The 25,520-nt window shown below is 40.0% G+C and overlaps 2 protein-coding genes across 4 annotated transcripts in view; both read right to left on the reverse strand.

The window, feature by feature from the left end:
* The window catches only part of LOC146407216 (olfactory receptor 1N2-like), a 204,885-nt gene that overhangs the window by 21,787 nt on the left and 157,578 nt on the right, over positions 1-25,520 (reverse strand). Inside the window, exon 2 of one of the 3 annotated variants that reach the window (XM_085019405.1) lies at positions 16,413-16,469. The exons of the other annotated variants lie outside the window; for them this stretch is intronic. The gene's annotated coding sequence lies outside the window, so the exon portion shown is untranslated. The remainder of the gene's footprint in view (positions 1-16,412; positions 16,470-25,520) is intronic. 3 annotated transcript variants of the gene reach the window in all.
* LOC110258972 (olfactory receptor 1J4-like) lies at positions 22,410-23,619 on the reverse strand. The gene has a single exon (XM_085019386.1). The coding sequence runs from the start codon at positions 23,517-23,519 to the stop codon at positions 22,410-22,412; it is 1,110 nt and encodes a 369-aa protein (XP_084875512.1). The 5' UTR covers positions 23,520-23,619.

The raw sequence follows: 25,520 nt of genomic DNA on the forward strand, positions 1-25,520 counted from the left end.
TGCTCTTTCTGACTTACTTCACTCAGTATGAGGCTCTAGTTCCATCCATGTTGCTGCAAATGGCATAATTTTCTTTCTTTTTTTTTTTTTTTTGGTCTTTTTGCCTTTTCTGGGGCTGCTTCTGTGGCATATGGAGGTTCCCAGGCTAGGGGTCTATTCGGAGCTAGAGCCACTGACCTATGCCAGAGCTACAGCAGTGCAGGATCTGAGCCATGTCTGTAACCTACACCACAGGTCAGGGCAATGCCAGATCCTTAACCCACTGAGCAAGTCCAGGGATCGAACCTGCAATCTCATGGTTCCTAGTCGGATTCGTTAATCACTGAGCCATGACGGGAACTCCCTATTTTCATCTTTTATGGCTGTATATATACCACATCTTCCTAATCCAATCATTTGTCAATGGACATTTAGGTTTTCTCCATGTCCTGGTTATTGTGAATAGTGCTGCAGTGAACATGCGGGTGCATGTGTCTTTTTTAAGGAAAGTTTTGTCTGGATATATGCCCAAGAGTGGGATTGTGGGGTCATATGGTAGTCCTATGTATAGTTTTCAAAGGTACCTCCATAGTATTCTCCATAGTGGTTGTACCAGCTTCCATTCCCACCAACAATGCTGAAGGGTTTCCTTTATTCCACACTCCCTCCAGCATTTGTTATGTGTGGACTTGTTCATGATGGCCATTCTGACTGGTGTGAGGTGGTATCTCATGGTAGTTTTGATTTGCATTTACCTAATAATCAGGGATCTTGAGCATTGTTGCATGTGCTTATTGGCCATCTGTATATCTTCCTTGTAGAAATGTCTCTTCATGTCTTTTGCCCATTTTTCCATTGGGTTGTTGGCTTTTATGCTGTTGAGTTGTATAACTTGTTTGTATATTGTAGAGATTAAGCCCTTGTCTATTGCATCCTTTGAAACTATTTTCTCCCATGCTGTAAGCTGTCTTTTTGTTTTCTTTATGGTTTCCTTTTCTGTGGAAAAACTTGTCAGTTTGACTAGGTCCCACTGGGTTTTTTGTTTTTTTGTTTGTTTGTTTTTGTTCATTTTTTTTTGCTTTGGGGGACTGACCTGAGGAAATATTCACAAGTTTTATGTCAGAGAATGCTTTGCCTATGTTCTTTTCCAGGAGTTTCATGGTGTCTTGTCTTATATTTATTAATTTTTGTGCCATTTAGAGTTTATTTTTTGTTTGCATGGCATGAAGGTGTGTTCTAGTTTCATTGATTTGCAACTAGCTGTCCACATTTCCCAGAGATACTTGCTGAAAAGAATGTCTTTTCCCATTTTATGTTGTTGCCTCTTGTCAAAGGTTGATGGGCCATAGGTGTCTGGGTTTATTTCTGGGTTCTCTATTCTGTTCCATTTGTCTGCATGTCTCTTTTGGTACCAGTACCACACTGTCTTGATAACTGTGGCTTTGTAATAGTGTTGGAAGCTGGGGAGAGTTATGCCTCCTGCTTGGTTTTTGATCCTCAGAATTGCTTTGGCAATTCTGGGTCTTTTATGTTTCCATATAAATGTTTGGATTGTTTGTTCTAGTTCTGCATAAAATGTCATGGGCAATTTGATAGGGATTGCAGTGAATCTGATGATTGCATTGAGTAGTATGAACATTTTTATAATATTAATTTTTCCAAACCAGGAGCATGAAATTTCCTTGCATTTCTTTACATCTTCTTTATTTTCTTGGATTAGTGTTTTGTAGTTGTCGGCATAAATCATTCACCTCCTTGGTCAGGTATATTTCCAGGTATTTGATTTTTTGCTGTGCAATTTTAAAAGTTATTGTATTTCTTGTATTCATTCTTTTTTATTATTTAATAAAAATGTATTGTTATTTCCCAATACAATTTTTTTCCCTAAGCTACATCATGGTGACCCAGTTACACATGCATGTATGCATTCTTTTTTCTCCCATTATCATGCTCCATGATAAGTGGCTAGACATAGTTCTCAGTGAGACACAGCAGGATCTCACTGATAATCCATTCTAAATGCTGTAGTTTGAATCTTGTAACTCCAAGCTCCCAATCCATTCCATTCCTTCCCCCCACCCTGGCAAACACAAGCCTATTCTCTAAGGAGATGATTTTCTTTTCTGTGAAATGGTTCATTTGTCCCATATATTAGATTCCAAATATGTTATATCTTATTGTAAATCAATGAAACTAGAACGCACCCTCACGCCATGCATGAAAATAAACTCAAAATAGCTATATTCCATTTCTAATATTCCCTTGTTAGTATACAGAAATGTGACTGATTTCTGAATGTTAATCTTATATCCTGCTATTTTGCTAAATTTGTTCATCAGTTCAAGTAGTTTTTGGGTTGAGTCCTTATGGTTTTCTATATATAGTATACAGTGAATACAGTGACTGTTTTACCTCTTCTCTTCCTATTTGGATGCCTTTTATTTCTTTGGTTGGTCTGATTGCTGTGACTAGGTCTTCCAGTACTACATTGAAGAGCAGCGGTGAGTGTGGGCATCCTTGACTTGTACCAGATTCTAGTGGGAATACTTTCAGCTTTTGTAACTTGAGTATTATATTTTCTGTGCATTTGTCATAAATGGCTTTGATTATGTTAAGCTATGTTCCCTCTATACCCACTTTGGTAAGAGTTTGACCCATGAATGGATGTTGGACTTAGTCAAAAGCCTTTCCTGTGTCTATTGAGATGCTCACGTGGTTTTTGACTACTTTTTAATGTGATGTATGATGTTGATTGATTTTCATATGTTGAACCATTCTTGCAAAGCTTGTATGAATCCCAAACTGGTTGTGGTGTATGGTTTTTTTAATTTTTTTTTTTTTGGATTCATTCGGTTAAAATTTTGCTGAGAATTTTTGAGTCTATATTCATGAAAGATATTGGCCTATAATTTTTTTGGTAATATCTTTGTCTGGTTTTGGATTTAGGGTAATGGTGGCCTTGTAGAATATCTTTGGGAGTGTTACTTCTTCAACCTTTTGGAAAAGTTTAAGGAGGATGGTGTAAGTTCCTCTTTTTATGTTTGGTGGGATTCATGTGAAGCCATGTGGTCTTAGAGTGTTTTCATGACATATTCAATTTCATTTCTAGTGATTGGTCTGATCAGTTGATCTATTTCTTCTTGATTAAGTATTGGCAGGCCTTAAGTCTCTAGAAAGTTGTCCATTACTTTTAGGTTGTCAAATTCATTGGCATACAATTGTTCATAGTATTCTCTCATGTTTTTTGTGTGTATTTCCGTAGTATCCATTGTGACATCTCATATTTCATTTCTTATTTTGTTTATTTGGGTTTTTTCTCTCTTCTTGGTGTTTAGCCAGAGGTTTGTCAAATTTGTTTACCTTTTCAATGAACCAGCATTTTTTTTATTTTTCTGTTGTTTTTTTTTTGTATCTATTTTATTGTTTTCCTCTTTGATCTGTATGATTTCCTTCCTTCTGCTGGCTTTAGGTTTTGTTTGTTCTTCTTTTTATATTTCATTTACTTGTTGGGTTAAGTTGTCGATTTGAGATTTTTCTTTTTTGAGAAAGACCTGTATCGCTATGAATTTCTGTCTGAGAACTGCTTTTGTGGCTTCCCATAGATTTTGTGTGGCTGCATCTTCATTATCATTTGTCTTGAGGTATTTTTTAAATTTCTTCTTGATTTACTCATTGAACCATTCATTATTTTAGTAGCATATTGTGTAGTCTCCATGTAGTCAATTTTTTTCTCCTTTCATTTCCTGTGTTTGATTTCTAGTTTCATGCCATTATGGTCAGAGAAGATACCTGAAATAATTTCTATACTCTTAAATCTGCTGAGGTTAGTTTTTTGCCTCAGTATGTTATCAGTTCTTGAGAATGTTCTATGTGCACTTGAAAAAAGTATATTCTGATTTTTTAATGTAATGTCTTGAAAATATCAATAAGTCTAATTTTTCTATTGTGACTTTTAGGATCTCTGTTGCCTTATTGATTTTCTATCTAGAGGATCTGTACATTGATGTGAGTGGAGTGTTAAAGTCTCCTGCTATGATTGTATTGCCATCACTTTCTCCTTTTATGTCTGTTAGTATCCATTGGAGGTATCTGGGTGCTCCTATATTAGGGGCATATATATTGATGATTGTAATATTCTCTTCTTGAATGGATCCTTTAACCATTATGTAGTGTCCTTCTTTGTCTTTCTGTATGGCCTGTTTTAAAGTCTATTTTGTCTGATATGAATATTGCAACTCCTTCTTTCTTGTATTGTCAATTGGTATGAAATATCTTTTCCAATCCCCTTACTTTCAATTTGTATGTGTCTTTTGCCCTAAGGTGAGTTTCTTGTAGACAGCAGATTGAGGGTTTTTGCTCTTTTATCCAATCTGCCACTCTGTATTTTGATTGGGACATTCAGTCCATTGACATTTAAGGTGATTATTGATAGATATGTATTTACTGCCATTTTAAACCTTGTTTTCCAGTTAATTCTATGTTTCTGATTTCTGCTTTTTTTGTTTGGCTGGTTTCCATTTATTTTCTGCTTGAGTGATTTTCTTTTCAGTTTTGTTAATGTAATGTTCAGTTTTGATTTGTGGTTGCCCTGTTTTTAATTATGTTAACCCCTTCCTATAACTGCTTGCTTTACCCTGATAGTCAATAGGCTCAAATGCAACAGTAAAATGAAAAATGAATCTATATTTTCTTACTTTCTCTCCCCACATTGTATAGTTTTGATTTTTTTAACATCTTCATTTTTACTTCTGTATGATGGCTTCTTGAAATGATTTCTTTCCAATCGTAGTTTCCTCCATCCTATTTATTCTTACCTTTTTTAAAAAATTTATTTAGAGAAGCCCTTTCAGTATTTCTATTAGAATGGGTTTAGTATTGCTGAATTCTTTTAGTTTTTGTTTGTTGGACAAATTCTTTATTTCCCCTTCTGTTTTAAAAGATATCCTTGTTGGATAGAGTGTTCTAGGTTGCATTTTTTTTTCCTTTCAGCACTTTAAATATATCTTACCACTCTCTTCTGTCCTGTAGTGTTTCCATACAGAAATTAGCTCATAGCCTTGTGAGAGATCCCTTATAAGTAATGTTTTGCTTTTCTCTTGCTGCCTTTAGAATCCTCTCTTTATCTTTAACTTTTGCCATTTTTATTATATGCCTTGGTATGGGCCTCTTTGGGTTCAACTTGTTTGGAGCCCTCTGTGCTTCCAGTATCTTGATATCAGCATCTTTGATGTGGAAAATTTTTCACCATAATGTCTTCAAATATATTTTCAATGTCCTTTTATTTTTCTTCTCCTTCTGGGATTCATATTATGTGTAGATTGGCCTGCATTATATTATCCCATAGGTCTCATATTGCTTTCATGTTTTTTTGTTTGGTTTTCTGTCTGCTGTCCTGATTGGTTGATTGCCAATGTTTTATCTCCCACATCACTATTTTGTTCCTCTGCATTATTCATTCTGTTCTTTATTACTTTACCTCAGTTTGCATCTCTGCAAATGAATTTTCTAGTTTTTCTTGGCTCCTCCTTATATTTTCTAGTTCCTTTCAAAGGAATCTGCATTATGTTCATATCCTCTCTTAATTCCTTCAGTAGTTTTACTATATTCCTTTTGAACTCAAAGTCTGTCAGACTGCAGAGGTCTGTTTTATTTTTGACTGCTTTAGGTGAATTCTCCTGTTATTTTAACTTGGAATGGTTTCTGAGCTTTTTCTTCCTGCTTATGTTTTGCTTTATTGTGTGTTTGGGGAAGCCAAAATGTAGTATTGTAAGGGTACTTCTATGTAAGAGTACTCCTTTGTATTTTGGGGGGGGTTACTATTTATTTTGGTGTGGGAGTTTGAACATTCGCTGTTTGTTTCTTCAATGTGAGCAGTTTGTTATCCCCAGGATGCTCAGTGTGTTTTCAGGGAGAAGGAGGCAGTGGGTAGGGCCAGCAGTCAGTGCCTGGTTGTTGGGCTCCCAACAGCAGCAAGGAGCTGGAATAAGATGGCACAGGCTACTCCTAGTTGCAGGGCCCTGGGAAGTGGTAATGCCATCTAGGATGATCTGCAATGTGATCAGAATATTTGGCAGTAGCAGCAGCAGTGTGCTTGAGTTCCCAGGGAAGTGAGAGCAAAAACAGCTTGTGTTTGATTGCAATGCCCCCCTCTGAGGTGACTGTAACCACAGGTGGTGCCTGTTCAGGGACCCTGGTGGTAGTTGGCCATGACCACCTCTGGAGTCAGTGATAACTATGGTGGCTTTCCCCCTACCGCCTGTAGACCTGTCATGAAGCATCTCTTCTCACTTAGCCCACATAGAAGGTGCTATATAGGCTGCTCCTATTTTCAGGATCCTGGGAAGCGATGGACATCAGCCATGTGGGTACTTCCTGGAGCATTTGTAGCAGGGCCAGTGTGTTCCTAATGGTGCGAGAGCACCCATAGGCGGTGTTTGGTCACAATGCCCTCCTCTTTGGTGCCATTGAAGTGAATGGTATGCAAGTGGTGTCTGTTCATGGATCCCTAGTGGTGGCAAACCACTCCCACCTCTGGAGCCAGAGATCACTGTGGTGGTTTGTCACTGCCTCCTGTAGACCATGCCAGAAGCACCTTGTTCTGCTTAGCCCCCACAGGATTTGCTGCACAAGCTGCTCCTAGTTGCAGTTTCCCGGGAACTGATAGTAATTAAGCATCTGGGCACTGCCCAGAGCATTTGGCAGTGGCAAATGCAGGGTGGTTATGCTCACAGGGGAATGAGAGCAAAAACAGGTGGTGTTCTGTCACATTGTCCTTCTCTGTGGTGCCCTCTGAGGTGGTCGGGGCTAGCAAGTGATTTTTGTTTAGGTATCCCCAGTGGTGGTGGGCCATGTCTACTTTTATAATCAGAGATAACTATGGTGGTTTGCTCCCGTCACCTGTAGACCACACAGGAAGCACCCTGTCGCACTTAGCCCACACAGAAGGTGCTGCACAATCTGCTCCTGGATGTAGGGTCTCAGGAAGGGACAATGCCCAAGTGCCTGGGCACCACTCAGAGCATTTGACAGTGGCTGCTGCAGGGCGGGTATGTTCCATGGGAGTGAGAGCAATAGTGTATGATGCTTGATTGCAGCGCCCTCTTTTTTATTTTTTTTTGCCAATGAATGAGGTGACTGGGCTTGCAGGTGGAGCCCACTGACAGGCCCCAGTAGTGGCAATTCTTGCCTCTCTCTTTACTCTGAGATGCTGAAGCATTTTGTCCCTGCCACCTGTACATTGTGCAAAAGGCACTATATCACACTTAGCCCCCGATGCGCTTAGCCCACACAAGAGGTATCTTGGCTTCCAGTAACCTACACAAGAAGTGCCCAATCTCTCCTAATGGAGTAAGAGGCTTCTGTCTGCCCATAGCCTGCACAAAAGTCACTTTGCACTCTGAGAGCACAGGGGCATGTGCACACAGTGGTGCAGGGAGTTTCCTATGGCATCTGCCCCTCCTCCTCTCACCCTCCCCAACAATGGTGACTTGCCTCTCCTGATGGTCGGGACCTTCCCCTGGGTTCCCTCTGCCCTGTCATTCCCCTCCTCAGCCTGTGGCATACCATACCCCTGCCCATGGTTCTCTGCTCCTTAGCCCCTCGTGCTGTCCCCACACAGCCAGCCCCAGTCCTCTACCTGGTACTGACCTCCAGAGCCTAAGTCTCAGGGCCCAGCCCCTGCCCCAGTATCTCAGGCTGTGGTGTCCAGGCTGGTGGTACAGATGATCTTTGAAGCTCTCATTCTGCTTTGTTGTTCTTAGTCCAGCTGATGCACTTTTCTCAGCGACTTTGCGGTCCCTCTGATTTGGCTGATCTTTTCATCAGTTAGGTGGCTTCCCAGGATGTGGGTCCCTTTTCTCCTTCACAGCTCCTTCTTGGGAATGCCAGACCTATCCTGATTCCTTTTTTTTCTTTCTCTTTCTTTCATTCTATCCAGTTATGTCAAGAGTTTCTTGCCCTTTTTTGTAGGTTTAAGTTCTTCCATCATTCAGCTGATGTTCTGTGTAAGTTGTTTTACACGTAGATGTGTTTTTTGATGTGTTTGTAGGAGAAGATGAGTGTGACCTCTTACTCTTCTGCCGTCTTGCTCCTGATCTAAATTTCAAATGTTCTCTTTGGAATTTTGAAACTTTATGGACTGGACTTTGATTTTCTTTTCCCGTCATATAACTCTCAGATTTTGGTATTAGGAGTATGCTTGCCTTATAAAAAGAGTTACAAACTGTTTCCTCTTTTACTGTTCTGGTGAAGTGTTTGTATAAGACTGCAGTTATTTCTTCCTTAACTGTTTGGAAGAATACGTCAGTGAAATCTTCTGTGAGTTGACAGTCCCATTGGAGGAATATCTGATAATGGATTCCATTTCTTTAGTAGATATCAAGCTATTCATATTTTCAGTTGTGAGCTTTAATATAGTTTTATTTTTGATACATTTGTCCCTTTTACTAAAATTTTGAAATGTATTAGCTTTAAGTTGCTACTAATAGCCTTGACCTTGTATTTATGTTTAAAAAGAGGGGCTGTGAAAACCACAAATAACAAAAAGTAATGAATATTTAATTATGTATATATTCATGTAGTCATTGTACAGATAAAAATCTAGGACATTTCCATCACCCCTGTTTTCCTCAATAATACCTCAATGGTAAACAGTATTTATGTATTTATTTTATTTTGCTTTTTAGGACCACACCTGCAGCATATGGAGGTTCCCAGGCGAGGTGTACAACCAGAGATACAGCTGCCAGCCTATATCACAGCCACAGCAGTGCAGGATCCAATCTACATCTGCAACCTACATCACAGCTCATGGCAATGCCAGATCCTTAACCCACTGAGTGAGGCCAGGGATTGAACCCACACCTCATCATTTTTAGTCAAATTTGTTTCTGCCATGCCATGATAGGAACTCCTTTATATTTATCTATTAAATTAATTTCAACACCTATCCAGAAATATAATTCTTGCTTATATAGTTTCAGTGTTTAATTTTCTCAATGTTTTAAAGAAAAAATTAACTTTTTGTCTATAGAAAATAGACAAAAAGGAGCAGTTAATTCATTTTATGAAGATAGAAAAAATTGACAAAAAGAAAATTACCGTTTTAATAACCCAAATCTTTTCCAATTATCTATCTTTGTGTAACAAACCACCCCAAAATTAATGACTTCTAAACAACTACATGTGTTTTGCTCATCTCCAGTTTGGATAGGGCTTGGTTTGAATAGCTCATTCCTGCTCCTAGTCAGCTTGGTGGATAGGAGACTCTGGCCTGGACCAACTTTAGGATGCTCACTCAAATATCTTTTGGTTGATGCTGAATGTTGGCTGGGAATTTATCTGGGCCTGTTGGCTAGAACACCTATATATCATCTCTCCAAGTAGTCTAGGCTCTCTCACAAGGTAATGGCCAGATACCAAAGTCAAGGTTCCAGATGTTCCACATTGTTCATCATCAGGACAATGCAAATTTGTAATATTAATACATTCCTCCTTGAATGGCTAATTTTTTAAGAAACTGGCAATACCAAGTACTAGCAAGAATACGGGCAACTCATATATTCCTGTTGGGGATGTAAAATGGTATGACCACTTAAAAAACTTCTTGCAAGCTTCTTATAAAGTAAAACATACATTTATCATGTAAAGCATATATCCATCCAGAGACTCATACATAGATGTTCATAACTGCATTATGCATAATAGCCAAAAACTAGTTACAGCCCAAATATCCATCACTAGTAGAAGCAGAAACAAATTATAGTATATTAGTACAACAGAATACTACCCAGTAATAAAAAAGGGATAAATTATTGATATATCCCACAACACAGATGAATCTCAAACACTGTTTGTGCTGAACAAAAGGAGTCAGATACAAGAGAACATATTCTAAGATGCCATTTATTTGACTCTGAAAAAGGCAAACATAACCTACAATTGCAGAGTACAAGTTTCTGGCTGCAGGAGACTGTGAGTGGGAGGGGGGATTGGTTGGGATATGGATAAAAGTTAACTTTTGGGGACAGTAAAATTAGATACATGACATTAACATAAACTTTTTAACTAGAAGCTCAAGCATTCTTTAAGAAAATTCTGTCATATTCCACTAAACTATACCTGTGGATATGGGAAGTTTCTGAATTTCTTTAAAGGAGGAACGTAGGACAGGAATCTTTTTTTTTTTATTTTTCCACTGTACAGCAAGGGGATCAAGTTATCCTTACATGTATACATTACAATTACATTTTCCCCCACCCTTTTTTCTGTTGCAACATGAGTATCTAGACATAGTTCTCAATGCTACTCAGCAGGATCTCCTTGTAAATCTATTCTAAGTTCTGTCTGATAAGCCCCAGCTCCCAATCCTTCCCACTCCCTCCCCCTCCCATCAGGCAGCCACAAGTCTCTTCTCCAAGTCCATGATTTTCTTTTCTGAGGAGATGTTCATTTGTGCTGGATATTAGATTCCAGTTATAAGTGATATCATATGGTATTTGTCTTTGTCTTTCTGGCTCATTTCACTCAGGATGAGATTCTCTAGTTCCATCCATGTTGCTGTAAATGGCATTATGTCATTCTTTTTGAAGGCTGAGTAGTATTCCATTGTGTATATATACCACATCTTCCGAATCCAGTCATCTGTCGATGGACATTTGTGTTGTCTTCATGTCCTGGCTATTGTGAATAGTGGTGCAATGAACATGTGGGTGCACGTGTCTCTTTTAAGTAGAGTTTTGTCCGGATAGATGACCAAGAGTGGGATTGCGTGGTCATATGGAAGTTCTATGTATAGATTTCTAAGGTATCTCCAAACTGTTCTCCATAGTGGCTGTACCAGTTTACATTCCCACCAGCAGTGCAGGCTGGAGGGGTTGTGGAGAAAACAACAGGAATCTTGTTGCAAGGGGTCAGCTATGAGACTATTTATTTACAAAGATAGTGCATTTTGGTCATGGACTTTAGTTACAAATCAGTACAAATAGCATCAACCCTTAATGCTACCATTTAAGAAAAGAAATAAGTAAAGCTTCTGATTTGTTTTAATGAGGCCAGAACTTGGCTAATATGGTCTGTTACATTAACTGCAGAGAGGAAATTGGGCAATTATGACTGTTGGCTCTAACAAGGATCCAGGAAGCTCCTTTCCATGATGCCCCGTCTATATGCGGCCAAAGGAAAGCCCTGATCAGCCCCTCCTGCTATTATCCTGATGATCCTGTTCCCTGTTCAGAGTCTCTTGTTCAGGTTTCAAAATATGAACATAAAATACCTCAAAATTCCTGAAGACCTAGGTTGAGTGGCGTTAGAGGACCATGTGCCTCAGGTAATCTTAAACACTCTTCTTTCTGGTCTTCTTTGCTCCAGGTGATACAGGTAACTCTGATTACTCTGACTTCCCCTTCAGGCCTGGCTATGGCTTGGCTTTGCAGACCTTTGATGAGCTCCTTGGATCTTCCTCAGGAACCCTAGCCTCTGCTTCTCACTCTCCCTTCCACACCCTACATGTGTATTTAACAGCAGTTTAGCAATCTGACCTATGCTTCTGCCTACATGCCATCTGTATGCATTAATCTTGACCCTGAACCTGATTCCGTGTAACCCCTTTACAATGGTTGCCAGGAAGAACCTGAGCCCTTCCCTCCTTCTTCCTGAGTTAAGGACATAGACAGTACCTTCTATCCAGCAACGAGGGCAGCAGTAAGACGAGAAACTTGAGACAAAAATTATGAGCTAGCAACTCCTGCCTTTGGAATAATCTCTCCATCATGTCCAGGCCATCTCTTACCTGTTTGCAGATGCAGCAGGTGAAGAAGCAAAAGTAGTAAGTAAAGGGATCTCATCTCATTACCCTGGCCTGACAGGCAGAGGTTTCCCTGAGTCTCTGGAGCAGCTCATTGTTGTCTCTAAGATGAGGGTTTTCTGAGGTTATTGTCAGGAATAAGGATGAGAAACTCAGGGAAAGGAAAAACACAATGGATATGGCAAGATAAAAATAACACAAGGCCCTTGAGTGGAAAAAAAATGACAAAAGGTTAAAAGCTGAGCTTATGATAGAGAATTCTGAACCTTTTTCTGAGGATCTGTGAAACTTTCTGATGTTAACTGGTGCCATAGACTGAGGGGCTGTTACAGGAATAGTCTGATCAAGGCAGCACATGCTGGCAGAGGTAATGAAAGAGAAGCAGCTCTGCCTTAAAATAACTTACAGTGCCCTCGAGAGGCTCAATGGGAGTGAGTAGACTTTGTCACTGATGGCAGGATATTATTTTAGGAAATAACAGAATCATCTGATGATCTGTGTCACTCTTCTCTTGATGAAGTACACAATCATTTGGTCTTAAGTGTCTATTATCCTGTAGGACATGGTTATTAGAATGTACCCAGTCAGAAGAGACTAATATTTGTGAGGCATTATATTCTCCATGGAATGATGAAGGGAAAAATAACTTGCGTTTTTATGATCTCTTGGAAGAAATTATATAGTTCTGAGAAATGTTTCTGAATTATGGTAGGGTTCAGGGTAGAAAAACATGTAACATTGTTGAGATTTTCCTCCTGCTAACGGTTGAAGTATTAATTTCAAAATAGGAACTCAATGTTTCAGTAAATCTTCTATCCTATGTAGGCAAACTTTTCTTTAGTTGTGGAATTTCAATAAAAATCAGGATTTGGAGTTCCCATCATGGTGCAGTGGTTAACGAATCCGACTAGGAACCATGAGGTTGTGTGTTCGATCCCTGGCCTTGCTCAGTGGGTTAACTATCCGGTGTTGTTGTGAGCTGTGGTGTAGGTTGCAGACGTGGCTCAGATCCCACATTGCTGTGGTTCTGGCGTAGGCTGGCAGCTACAGCTCCAATTAGAGCCCTAGCCTGGGAACCTCCATATGCCATGGGAGCAGCCCAAGAAGTGGCAAAAAGACAAAAAAATAAAATAAAATAAAATAAAAATCAGGATTTGACAAATATTTAGATCTGCAAGATACTGATAACAAAAATATAATTTAAAAAGATAACTGGGAGCTCCTATTGTGGTTCAGTGGAAACAAATCTGACTAATATCTGTGAGGATGCGGGTTCAATCCCTGGCCTTGCTTAGTGGGTCAGGGATACAGCACTTCCATGAGCTGTGGACGCAGCTCAGATCCCACATTGCTGTGGCTTTGGCATAGGCCAGAAGCTGTAGCTCCAATTTGACCTCTAACCTGGGAACTTCCATATGTCATGAGTGTGGCTTTAAAAAAAAGCACTAGTTGGAGAGCCTGGATACACTGGGTCTTGTTCCATGTCTTCCTCTAAAGCATAGCATAAATGCATTCCAATCACTTCACTTCTAAATCTTAGCTTATTCATCTGTGAATCAAATGGAAGCGTTAAACTAAACAATTTATTCTTAATGTCTACTAAGCATTGAAATACTTGGGGGAGGATTTCATTTTAGTTTTTAAATAATACTCAATACTTAAATTGGGTACCCTAGAATGTTTAATCCATAAAACCTGAGTAAGTCTGAGGAGTCTGTATTTTTAAAAAGCATTTCAATTTGTTATCATTATGACCAATGTTTTGGGATCTCTAGACCTTATGAAGTTACAGCTTCTATCTAGTTCTTGAACCTCATTGTTCTTCTATAAAAGATGAGTATCCAAGAGAGGAAGGCAGGGAGATGAAAGATGCAAAAATGGGAATATTGAGAAATAAAATGTAAATCTGGTGATAGAAAATCACCTTCTCTCTGTATTGATTGGTGATGCAATTTCTGCCTTCCAATGCTATGAGTTTGAATTCTCTCTGAAATATTTACAAGCTGTGGATGCAAGTGATTTAATTAACCTCAGCCTCAATTTACTTCAATATACAATCTTAAGCCTAATTCTCTCTACCTCCTAGTTCTGTTTAAGGATTAAAATAGACAGCCTGTAAGCAATGCTTAGTTGAGTGCCTATCATACAACAAGTAGCTAGTAAATATTAGGTATAAGATGATTATGTCCATGACAAAAACTCAAAAGTGGTGGGGGGGGGGGACTCAGAACATCTAATTCAGAAGAAAAGATGAGGAAATAAATGTATATGAGTCCTTCATATGCCCTTCACTCTAAAATGAGATATGGTGAAGGTTTTAAAATGAATTTTGTATGGACTGGGGGCTATGGAGAGAATGAAGGGTATCACACATCTCTGTCCACTTGTGTCTCCAGGGTGCTGTGAGGATGAGACTGATTAGGGCTATGGACCAAGTCCATGTCTTGGTAATACCAGAGGTGAACATGCAAAGACAACTTGGGGGAATGCTCTCCATATTAAAGGTTGACCAGATGGAAAGAGAGAGTAAATAAAAAGCTATAATATTCATAATAAAGAGAAAGGAAGGAAATAGCATCAGCTCAGAGGTGAAGTCAGGACTGGGGATTAAAATGAATTTAAAGGGAGATTTGAGAGTTGGAAGATTTGGGAGGCAGCACATGTAGAATTCTAGAAGAAATCTCACATTCTAAATGTCCTTCCTACCTCCCCGATGCTGCAGATCCTTAGAAAACCAATCCAGCAACTCTGAATTTTTCCTTCAAGTCTTATATGGGTCACCAGCAACAGCAGTTATTTTTTGGAATCTTCCTGAGCATGTATCTTGTCACTTTGACTGGGAACCTACACATCATCCTGGCCATCGGCTCTGACTCCCACCTCCACATGCCCATGTACTTCTTTTTGGCCAACCTGCCCTTTGTCAACCTGAGTTTAACATCCTCCACAGTAACCAAGATGCTGGTAATTGTACACATTTCAGCGTCATAACATCTCACAAAATGTATTTCTTTCTGATGTTTGGTGACCTGGACAGCTTCTTTCTAGCAGTGATGGCATATGACAGCTACATGGCCATCTGCCACTCTATCTGCTACTCCACAATAATGAGTCTGTGAGTTAGTGCCCTGCTGCTTGCCTCATGCTGGGTCTTCACCCACATTGTTGCCCTCACTCACACCCTCCTCATGGCTCAGCTGTACTCCTGTGTTGTTGGGGAAAAATCCTACTTTTTCTGTGACATAATTCCTGTCCTGAGGCTGTCCTGTTCTGATACCCACATCAACAAATTGATGGTTTTTGCCTTAGGAGGCACAGAGCTCACTGTCCACTTTCTGTGCATTGTCATCTCCTACATACACATTGTATCTGCCATGCTGAGAGTCCAAACTCCTGGTGTGGGGGGCAGTCTTTTACACCTTCAGTTCCCATCTCTGTGTCATCTCTGTGTTCTATGGGATCCTCTTCAGTGCCTACTTGTGCCTTCCCTCTGTTGCTTCTGAAGGGAAAGACTTTGTAGCAGCTGTAATGTATACAGTGGTGACCCCCATGTTGAACCCCTTTATCTACAGCCTATGGAACAAGGACATGAAGGGCACCCTTAGGAGGCTCCTTAGTCATAGGAGAATTATTTCTACTTATATAGACCGAGAGAAACTTTCTTTGAAAAGACAGAGGCTTATAATCAGACAAACTTGGCTCCAGATTGGGGTCTGCCACACACTAGTCATGAAAATATAATCCTGTTACCTAACCATTCTGAGCCTTAGCTTCTCATCTATAAGATGGTGCATATAACCTCTATCTAAATGGGGGATCTGGAGAATTAACTGAGATTAACTATGAAATGCATCTAGTAGAGTGGCTTCTACTAGTACATTTTCAATAGATGAGAGCTATTATCATCAATACTGTTGTTACTCTGCATACCTCCTCTGCTCAGAAATATAAAACATTTTCTCTGAGGAGGTCTTGTCATGGCTCAGTGGTTAATGAACTCAACTAGGATCCATGAGGATTTGGGTTTGACCCCTGACCTCTCTCAGTGGGTTGAGGATCCAGCGTTCCCATGAGCTATGGTGCAGGTCACAGATGTGGCTTGAATCTGGCATTGCTGTAGCTGTGGCATAGGCCAGCAGCTCTAACTCTGATTGGACCCCTATCCTGGGAACCTCCATATGCCATATGTATAGCCCTAAAAAATATTAATTTTTTTCTCTGAGATTCCTTTACTAGATAACTAAACACCTGATGCTTCCTAGGTGATGAGAGCTGCTATAAGTGCTAGGGATAGAACACTGAGCAAGGTATGGGCCCAGCTTTCATAACACTTTCATTGCATATTGTTAATTTGTCAGTTTTAAAAAATTAGAGGTCATCTCTCTTGTTTATAGAAATAAGCAGAGGTTAAGACAAAAGAAAGAAAGACAGGATATCATATTCCAGGAGATGTAGAATAGGTGAAGAGTTTCCCATAAGAAGATTGAAATTCAAAGTTCAGATTTCCATGCTGGTTACTCAAAGTGCCATGATTTTCCACAATCTCGTCAATAAGAATGGTTGAGTTCCTTATGTTGCCTCTTCACCCTACTGCTCATAAGTATTCAATACAAAGATCAGTTTTTGTTACCTGTAGGTGTGAACAAAGCACCATTTTCCTTATTTGCCTTCAGGTTTGGCTTCAGAGCTAAAAGAGACACCAGCATCTTAAATTAATTGCAGAGATAGAAAAAAATTATCTATGGGCATCTAAGGAATGTTAGAAACATTAAAAAATGTTATTGTTGATCACAGTCATGGAGAGCAGACTTGGGTTTGCCATGGGAGGTGGGGAGGGTGTGGGAAGTTTGAGGTTGGTAGATACAAACCATTGCATTTGGAATGGGTAAGCATGGGGTCCTACTGCACAGCACAAGTAACCATGTCCAATCTCATCTCTTGGGATAGAACATAATGGAAGATAGTATGAGAAAAAAGAATGTGTGTGTGTATGACTGGGTCACTTTGCTGTACAGCAGAAATTGAAGGAACATTGTAAATCAACTATATATATATTTTTTTAAAAAAAATATTGTTTAAAAATAAAGACCATATCATTTTGACTTCCTCATATCCCTCTGGATGGACGAGTCCACTGGCTTCCTCAAACCCCTCCAAAATGCAGTTTGTTTCTCAGACTCAGTATATCTTAAAATGTTTCTTAATTCCTATATTTCTCCATAAATAATTACTGAGCATCTTTCAAAGAATCAAAACCTCCCAGGCTTCAACAGTATAAAGTACATGTGTGTATAATTTCAAGCTGTTTGCTGTGTCCCAGTAATTGAGGATTCCATTTGTATACGATCTGAAACAGGACTTGAACTTGTGTTCTCCCAAGGTCTCCCTTCCATGTAGTCTCTCTAGGGGTCCTTGATTGTGTGAGGAGAGCTTTCCCATATAATCAGAGATGGGGCTCTCATCTCCTTATCTACTACTCTCATTCAATTGACATTGACTGTCCCAAATTATGGGCCACTGAGAGTCTCCCAAAGCCATTGACCTCTACCTATCTTATGTCCTCTGAAATGTCTATACGATATAATCTCCTCCTCATGGTCAGCTTTTACAGGAGGGAGTCTCCTGGCAGAGTCTCAGGCTCCTGATGACAGAGTTCATGGACATGAGGGAGGCTAAGGTATGAAATTACCCGGCCATCCATGACCCCTCTGATATCCTGGACCTGCTGCTCAAACTGGCCCAATCAGCTCACCTTCATTACTCATTCTGACCCCCAACAAATCATAAACCACAGACTGTGAATTACATGTTTGAGCCCTATCTGGGGCTAGACTTAGGCTATTCCCACAGGCCCCAAGCAGACAAGGAAATGAGACTGGGTCCCATCCAACCAGAATCCTCCCCACTGTATTAACATTTCCCAACTTCTTCATCTCTTGAAATGTCCTGTCAAACCCACCCCCCAATTCATAAATTTAAGCTTCAATTAAAACAGGTCACCCATGTCAACTAAGGTTAGTATGATGTTGACATTAAGATCATTCATGGTGAATTAAAAATTATTTGTAAGTCTTTGCATTTTGGTAGTTTAATGTATATAAGATGTTTTATTTGGGATCTGTGCAGGGGTAGGGTGATGAGTTTCTTGGGACCCCTTAACTCTTTAGGGTAATTGCCTTGTTCTTGATTTTTTTTTAAGCAGAGGCTTCTCCCAGACTCCAGGCAATATTACAAAGCCACAGTTATCAAACAAGTGTGGTACTGGTACCAAAATATACATATAGACCAATGAAACAGAGAACCCAGAAATAAACCCTGACACCTTTAGTCAATTAACCTTTGACAAAGGAGGCAAGAACATAAAATGGGAAAAAGACAGTCTTTTCAGCACGCATTGCTGGGAAACCTGGACAGTTGCATGCAAATCAATGAAACTAGAACACACCCTCATACCACGCACCAAAATAAACACAAATTGGCTGAAAGATTTAAATATAAGACAAGATACTATCAAACTCCTGTAAGAGAAAATAGGCAAAACATTCTCTAACATCAACCTTAAAAAGTTTTTTCAGGTCAGTCTCCCAAAATAACAGAAATAAAAGAAAAATAAACCAATAGGACCTCATAAAACTTACAAGGTTTTGCACAGCAAAGCAACCAAAAAGAAAACAAAGACACCTTACAGAATGGGAGAAAATAGTTTCAAGCAATGCAACTGACAAGGGCCTAATCTCTAAAATATGCAAACAACTTGCACAACTCAACAGCAATAAAGCCAACAACCCAAGGGAAATATGGGTAAAGGACATGAAGAAACATTTCTCTAAAGAAGATATACAGATGGCCAATAAACACTTGAAACAATGCTCAATGTCCCTGATTATTAGCTACAAATCAAAATGACCATGAGATACCATCTCACACCAGGCAGAATGGCCATCATTAATAATCCACAAATAACAATTGCTGGGGGGTGTGGATAAAATCGAACCTTCTGAAATCTTCGTGGGAATGGGTGGTACAACCACTATAGAAACAGTCTGGAGGTACCTTAGAAAGCTATACACAGAACTACCATATGACTCAGCAATCCTACTCTTGGGCATATAACCATACAAAACCTTCCTTGAAAAAGACACATGCTCCATCATGTCCATTGTAGCACTATTCACAACAGCCAAGACATGGAAACAATCCAAATGTCCATTGACAGATGATTGGATTAGGAAGAAGTGGTATATATACACAATTGAATACTACTCAGCCATAAACAACAACAAAACAATGTCATTTGCAGCAACATGGATGGAAATAGAGACTCTCATCCTGAGTGAAGTAAATCAGACAGAGAAAGAAAAATACCATAAGATATCACTTATATCTGGAATCTAATATATGGCACAAAGGAAGCTTTCCACAGAAAAGAAAATCATGGTCTTGCAGAATAGACATGTGGTTGCCAAGGGTAAAGGGGAGGGATTGGGATGGATTGGGAGCTTGGGGTTAATGGATGTAAACGTTTGCCTTTGGAATGGATTAGCAAGGAGATCCTGTTCTTTAGCACCAAGAACTATGTCTATTTACTTTGATGGAGCATGATAATGGGAGAAAAAATAATGTATACATATATGTGTAACTGGGTCACTATGCTGTACAGTAGAAAAAAAAGGATTTTATTGGGGAAACGACTTAGTGTTATTTTTAACTTTTTTGGTCTTCTTTTGGCTGCATCTGTGGCATTTGAAGGTTCCCAGGCTAGGGGCCCAATCAGAGCTGTGGCCTCTGGCCACAGCCACAGTAACATCAGATCTGATCCGCATCTCACATCTCACAGCAGTGCCAGATCCTTAACTCTTTGAGCAAAGCCAGGTGTTGAACCCACATCCTCATGGATGCTAGTAGGGTTCGTTAACCAATGAGTCACGATGGGAACTCCCTATTTTTAGGTTTTAAGGAGGATGTAAACTAGTAGTTGAAGTGTCAATAATGACTCCCTTCCAGAAGTATTTATTAACTGGTGATCTCATTACCCATTCATGATTTTCAAAAATGTAGCAAACTTTGTTTTAAGCCCAATGAGATGCTTTACTGTAGAAGGTCATGAGTCAGACCTAGGATGCTTCAAATAAAACTCATACTTAGAGAGTTCCAAAATTTTATATACATATTCATATCAATATGACTTGGATGCCTACAACTAAGGAAAGCCAATATAGCATGACAGGTGGTAATAAAGCACTTCCCATCAGACATATTTCTTGAGAAAAACCCATGCAGAGCAGTATCAACAGCCCATGGATGAAGATGTGAACAACAGTGTTGACCACTTTAGGGAATGGGTCTTACAGGGGCAGGCAAATGGTCAAGGATCCAAGAGACAGATGTCCAGTGACAGTGGGGAAACTGGGCCAGGCACCCATGGGTGTGTCTGGCCAAAGGAGGCATCCTTTCTCTAGACCAGCAAAAAGGTCAAAGCCCGGTTCAGGTTTTGGCTCTGGAACCTGATCAGACTGAGTGGCTCCATGTCTGCAGCTTAATCAGGTGGGATGGTGGTGGAAGATGCCCTTGTCCTTCTACAAAGAAATCTAGGATGTTAAATGGAAACTTCATCAGAACCTCACCAAGGGTCACTCTGAGCGAATATTAAAAATGTAGAGAGTAATATGCTCTTCTGATCTGTCTCTTCCCATCTACTCACCCAACACCTTACTCATCCATTTCTGATTAGTAATTTGGTTCTAGCTCAGTCAGAAAGATGTGCTGCTGTATCCTAGGACCACTGTTTCACTTTTATTTGGGGAGGATAATCTATCTGCCATGGTCCCATAGTTATGATAATTCAGGAGGATCTGTGCAAGGTCTGCTCCAAAACTCAACTCTGATTCATAGGGAGGGAAAGCCAGTGATTTTTATTCTAAGTCAGTTGTCATCCTAAGCCAAATTTGGTATTTTATTTCTTTCAAATCAAAAATATATTAGATGTTTTTATGATTTTTCTGCATACACAGAAGAGGAAATGGAAATTCAGAAGAGTTAAGTTGATTGTGTGAGGTGACACACTTTGATAGTTACAGCCTGCAACTGAGATCTGTCTTTCCCAAATACTCTTCCCTTACAGCTCTATGGTGCTGAGTCTCAGGAGCATGTTTTTAAACAATTTCTTTTTATGGCCACACCCATGACATGTGGAAATTCCCAGGCCAGGGATTGAATCAGAGCCACAGCAGTGACAGCACTGAATCCTTAACATCTATGCCATCAAGGAACTCCTCAGAAGCATCTTTGATACTGTTCATCCTTAGCTAACCACAGCCTGAAGTAATAGAATTAGGTGGTTCACCTGAGACTAAAAAGGTGGATTACTTAGGCTCATCACACAAACCTTTTGTCACTAAGCTGAGTAGAAATGACTTCCACAAAGACATATAATGAAGAAAATGTATGAGATAGGTTAAAATTCAGTGGGAATAACAGAAGAATCCAGACCATGGATGCTTTCATTGGCTTTCTCATTCTCTGTCTGGACACAGCCAGTGTCTTCTTCAAACTCACATCTGCAGGCATAAAATTCCATGGACAACTGGGCTGAGAGTAAACAACTGAGAGAAGGGCACTTCAGTCCATAAGAGTGATCAGTGTTCCCCAAACCAAGATGAAATTTCAAGTCCTTCTCTGGTAAGTGGAGGAACTGAACTCATATCTGTGTATAGTTTCCTGGAGCTAAAAAAGGCAACTAAAGAGTTTATTCTCCTTATCCACCACTGTTTCTACTAACAAAATAATATAGAAGAGAACTGAATGAGAAGTGGGGAAAGGAAAGGAGACGCTTTACAAATGTCCAATTCTGCAGACTTTTCTGCCAAGGGGGCCTTGTTAGCCAAGATTTCCAACAATTCATAAATAAATTCCAATATTGGCACATACCCCTTCCCACCAGTTTATGGCAACTGCCATTCTCTTCTCTGCTTCTCTGAGAATAGAATTTTAGATTCCACACATAAGAGGTATCACAGAATATTTGCTTTCTGAGTCTGAATTATTTCACCTAGCATGATGTATGAAGTTCAATTAAGCAAGAGTTATTGACATTGAATGTACAGCAAAATGAGTACAGTTAACAATACTGAATTGTGTACTTGGTATTTGCTAGGAGGAAGGATATTAAATTAAGTCTTTTCAACAGACACATACAAAATAAAATAATAACTACAAAGAGGTGGGGAATTCATTAATAAGCTTGATTGTGGTAGCTAATTCACAATGAACATGTATCAATAACAATGTACTGTACACATTAAATCTACATTTATGTGACAACTATACCTCAATAGACCAATTATAAAAATAACTAATATATTCTCTCTTGGGAAAGAAGAAGAAATACATAAGTCTTACTACTAGCAATGTTATTGCTCAATCTAACACACAAGAGTGACAATCAATAATATCAATTTAGATGTCACAATTCACATTAAGAAATTCCTAAGAAAACAGAAAATAAATAGAATAGAATGCAGTTCATGTTATGAAATAGTGAGCATTTATACCAACGTGGGCTTGAGATAAGGAGTGTAAGATCTGGGGTTATGTGACTATATGTGTCTGTTATAAAGATGAGCAAACATTACTGAGACAAGACTGATACCTTGTGGAAGAGTTTCTCAAGGGCCCCCTTCATGTCCCTGTTCCTCAGGCTGTAAATGAAGGGGTTCAGCAAAGGGGTGACCACTGTGTACATCACAGAGGCAACTATGTCCTTGTCACTGGAGGTTTTGGATGAGGGGACAAAATATAGCCCAATGATTGTTCCATAATAGAGGGAAACCACTGAGAGGTGGGATCCACAGGTGGACAAGGCTTTGAAGAAGCCCTTGGTGGATGGAACCTTGAGGATGGTGATCCCAATGCAGCCATAAGAGACCAAGATGCAATTTAATGGGAGGATAATGATGGCCACTCCTGCTATGAAAATAACCAGCTCATTGATGGATGTGTCTGAGCAGGAGAGCTTAAGGAGGACATCAAGGTCACAGAAGAAATGGGGAATGGTGTTGTCAGCACAAAATGACAGCTGGGTCAGGAGGAGGGTGTGACAAAGGGCATTGACACAAGATAAAATCCAAGATGCAGATATTAGCAAGGTACACACTCCCTCTCTCATGATGGTGGTATAATGGAGAGGATGACAAATGGCAATGTACCGATCATATGCCATCGAGGTGAGAAGGAAATTGTCTACATCAGTAAAAAGTAGGAAAAAATACATCTGTGTTACACATTCTGCATAAGGAATGAATGGATATTTAGTCTGCATGTTCATCAGCATCTTTGGGACAGTAACAGATGAAAAGGAGATGTCCGTGAGGGCCAAGTGGCTGAGGAAGAAGTACATGGGGGTGTGGAGGCGAGGGTCCAGCCTGATGAGCAGGATGATGAGCAGGTTCCCCAGCACTGTTGTCAGGTACATGCCCAGGAACAGGGCAAAGAACAAGCCCTGCTGCTCTGGTTGGATGGGGAGCCCCAGGAGGAGGAATTCGGACACACTGCTTTGGTTGTCCATCCTCATGCTCCTCTCCTGTCTGCTGGGGAAGGATGGGGAGTAAGAGAAGCATAAATCAACATAATTTGATTTATAGAAGCCAGGAAAAGAAGAAGCATTTCTACTGGTGAATATGCCAGCATCTGAGTACACTGACCTGTCCCTGAAAAAATCCTTTAAAGTGGATTGTATCATCACATGAAATAAGCAAATTTACAAACAAAGAAGAGAGTTTGATACAGAAGAGAAACTAGCTCAGTGGCATTTTTCCATCATCTATGGGAGAGGCAGCCTCTAAGTCATGACTTGCACCTGTGTCTTGTTAGTAAAGAGAAAGTGTCACACTGTCTTAGCATAGGGATAGTAAATTCAAGTGTCCTAATTTCTATTCTGTTTGTATACTTAAAAACAATCATAAGGAGTTCCCATCATGGCTCAGTGGTACTGAAACTGACTAGTATCCATGAGGACACAGGTTTCATCACTGGCCTTGCTCAGTGGGTTAATGATCTGGCATTGCCTTGTGGGGTGGTATAGCTTGCAGATACCTCCTGGATCACCCATTGTTGTGGCTGTGGTTTAGGCTGGCAGCTAGAGCTATGATTCAACTCCTAGCCTGTGAACTTCCGTACACTGTGGTTGTGGCCCTAAAATTACCAAAACATAAAAATATTAAAAGTAAAAAACAGTCATGAGAGTTCAGCTTCATGTTGTAAAATACTGAACATTTAAATCTGAAACTCATAATCAAAGTATATAGAGAAAAATTCAACAACATATACTGAAAGCAAAGTGGATCAAAAATAGTCAAAATGTCCACTATGTATAAAGATTAAAAAGAAATAGGAGTTCCCGTCGTGGCGCAGTGGTTAACGAATCCGACTAGGAACCATGAGGTTGCGGGTTCGGTCCCTGTGCTTGCTCAGTGGGTTAACGATCCGGCGTTGCCGTGAGCTGTGGTGTGGGTTGCAGATGCGGCTCGGATCAGGCGTTGCTGTGGCTCTGGCGTGGGCCGGCGGCTACAGCTCCGATTCGACCCCTAGCCTGGGAACCTCCATATGCCGCAGAAGCGGCCCAAAGAAATAGCAAAAAAAAAAAAAAAAAAAAAAAAAAGAAATATATCTGTTGATTAAACCAAAGTGTTTTTGAGTTTAGTCATGCAGTATAACTGCTTGAAAAGCTAAAAATTTTACTGGCAGTTATGTATTATTTTACTACTATTCATGATTATCAATCTCCTCCTAATTCAACAACCTCTCATGAGCCTGTCAACATCCACAATCACTAATGAAAAGTGCTCTTGTCAAGAGAAGTCAGAATCAAATTATGTTCGCCCTCCCCTTTAAGGAACTAGTAATAAGAAGTGGATTAAGCAAGAGCACAGAGAAATACTGGGCACCTGTGAAGAGACACAGAGACAAATACACACACACCTGCTTCCAGTGAAAGATATCCAGTTCTTCTCTGAACTATATGCTCAAGTGATTTAGCTGCAAAGACTATGGGTTAGTTTCTTACATTTTCTGTAGGACATTGGGACCATATATAGCCACAACTTCTGTGGTCCTGAACTTCTCACCAGCATCAGAGAGAAGAGTCATAAGTTTACAGCTTACTCATCAGTTATTTCACCACTTTCAGAAATGGAGAGGTGAAGACTGTGTTATACCCATGAGGGAGAGAACTGAAGGGCATAGGGCACCAAGTTCTTAATAAGAGACATGCATTAAACCTGTGTTAATTGCTCACTTTTCCTCCACCTGCCTCCAGGACAGATGCCCTAGGACAGTGGTCCCTAAACCAGGATGTTCTGTAGAATCGCATGGGGAGCTTGTGAAAGATGCAGATCCCAGCTCCACATCCAATGATGCTCATTCATGAGACCTGGGTCCAGGTGATTCTCAGGCAGATGGTTCTCAGGGCAGAATGTGAGGCAACACTGTCCTTAGTAAGAACATCAGGGAGATGCCATTTGTGCAGGAGCCCAGACTGAGATGTGGGCAGAACTCCTGACTTGTCCTTCCTAAAAGATTCATGATTCCCCTGACAGGTCATACTCTGGGGTGTGAAGAAGGATTTTTCTCCCCAGTGGATGTTCCTATTTGATTTGCTACTTTTAAAATGAATTCCACTTCCTGATGGGAATCCAAATAAAACAAACATGAAACAAATGACAAAGTCAAACTACTTCACCCT

The sequence above is a fragment of the Sus scrofa genome, chromosome 1, assembly GCF_054392235.1.
Source record: "Sus scrofa isolate SSC_HxYL_T2T_F1_AM1 chromosome 1, Sscrofa_HxYL_maternal_Yorkshire_Landrace_v2.0, whole genome shotgun sequence".
Lineage (NCBI taxonomy): Eukaryota > Metazoa > Chordata > Mammalia > Artiodactyla > Suidae > Sus > Sus scrofa.

Bases quoted from the DNA above. Each gene is read 5' to 3' on its own strand.
- LOC110258972 (XM_085019386.1), bottom strand. From the start codon at position 23,519: ATGATACAATCCACTTTAAAGGATTTTTTCAGGGACAGGTCAGTGTAC.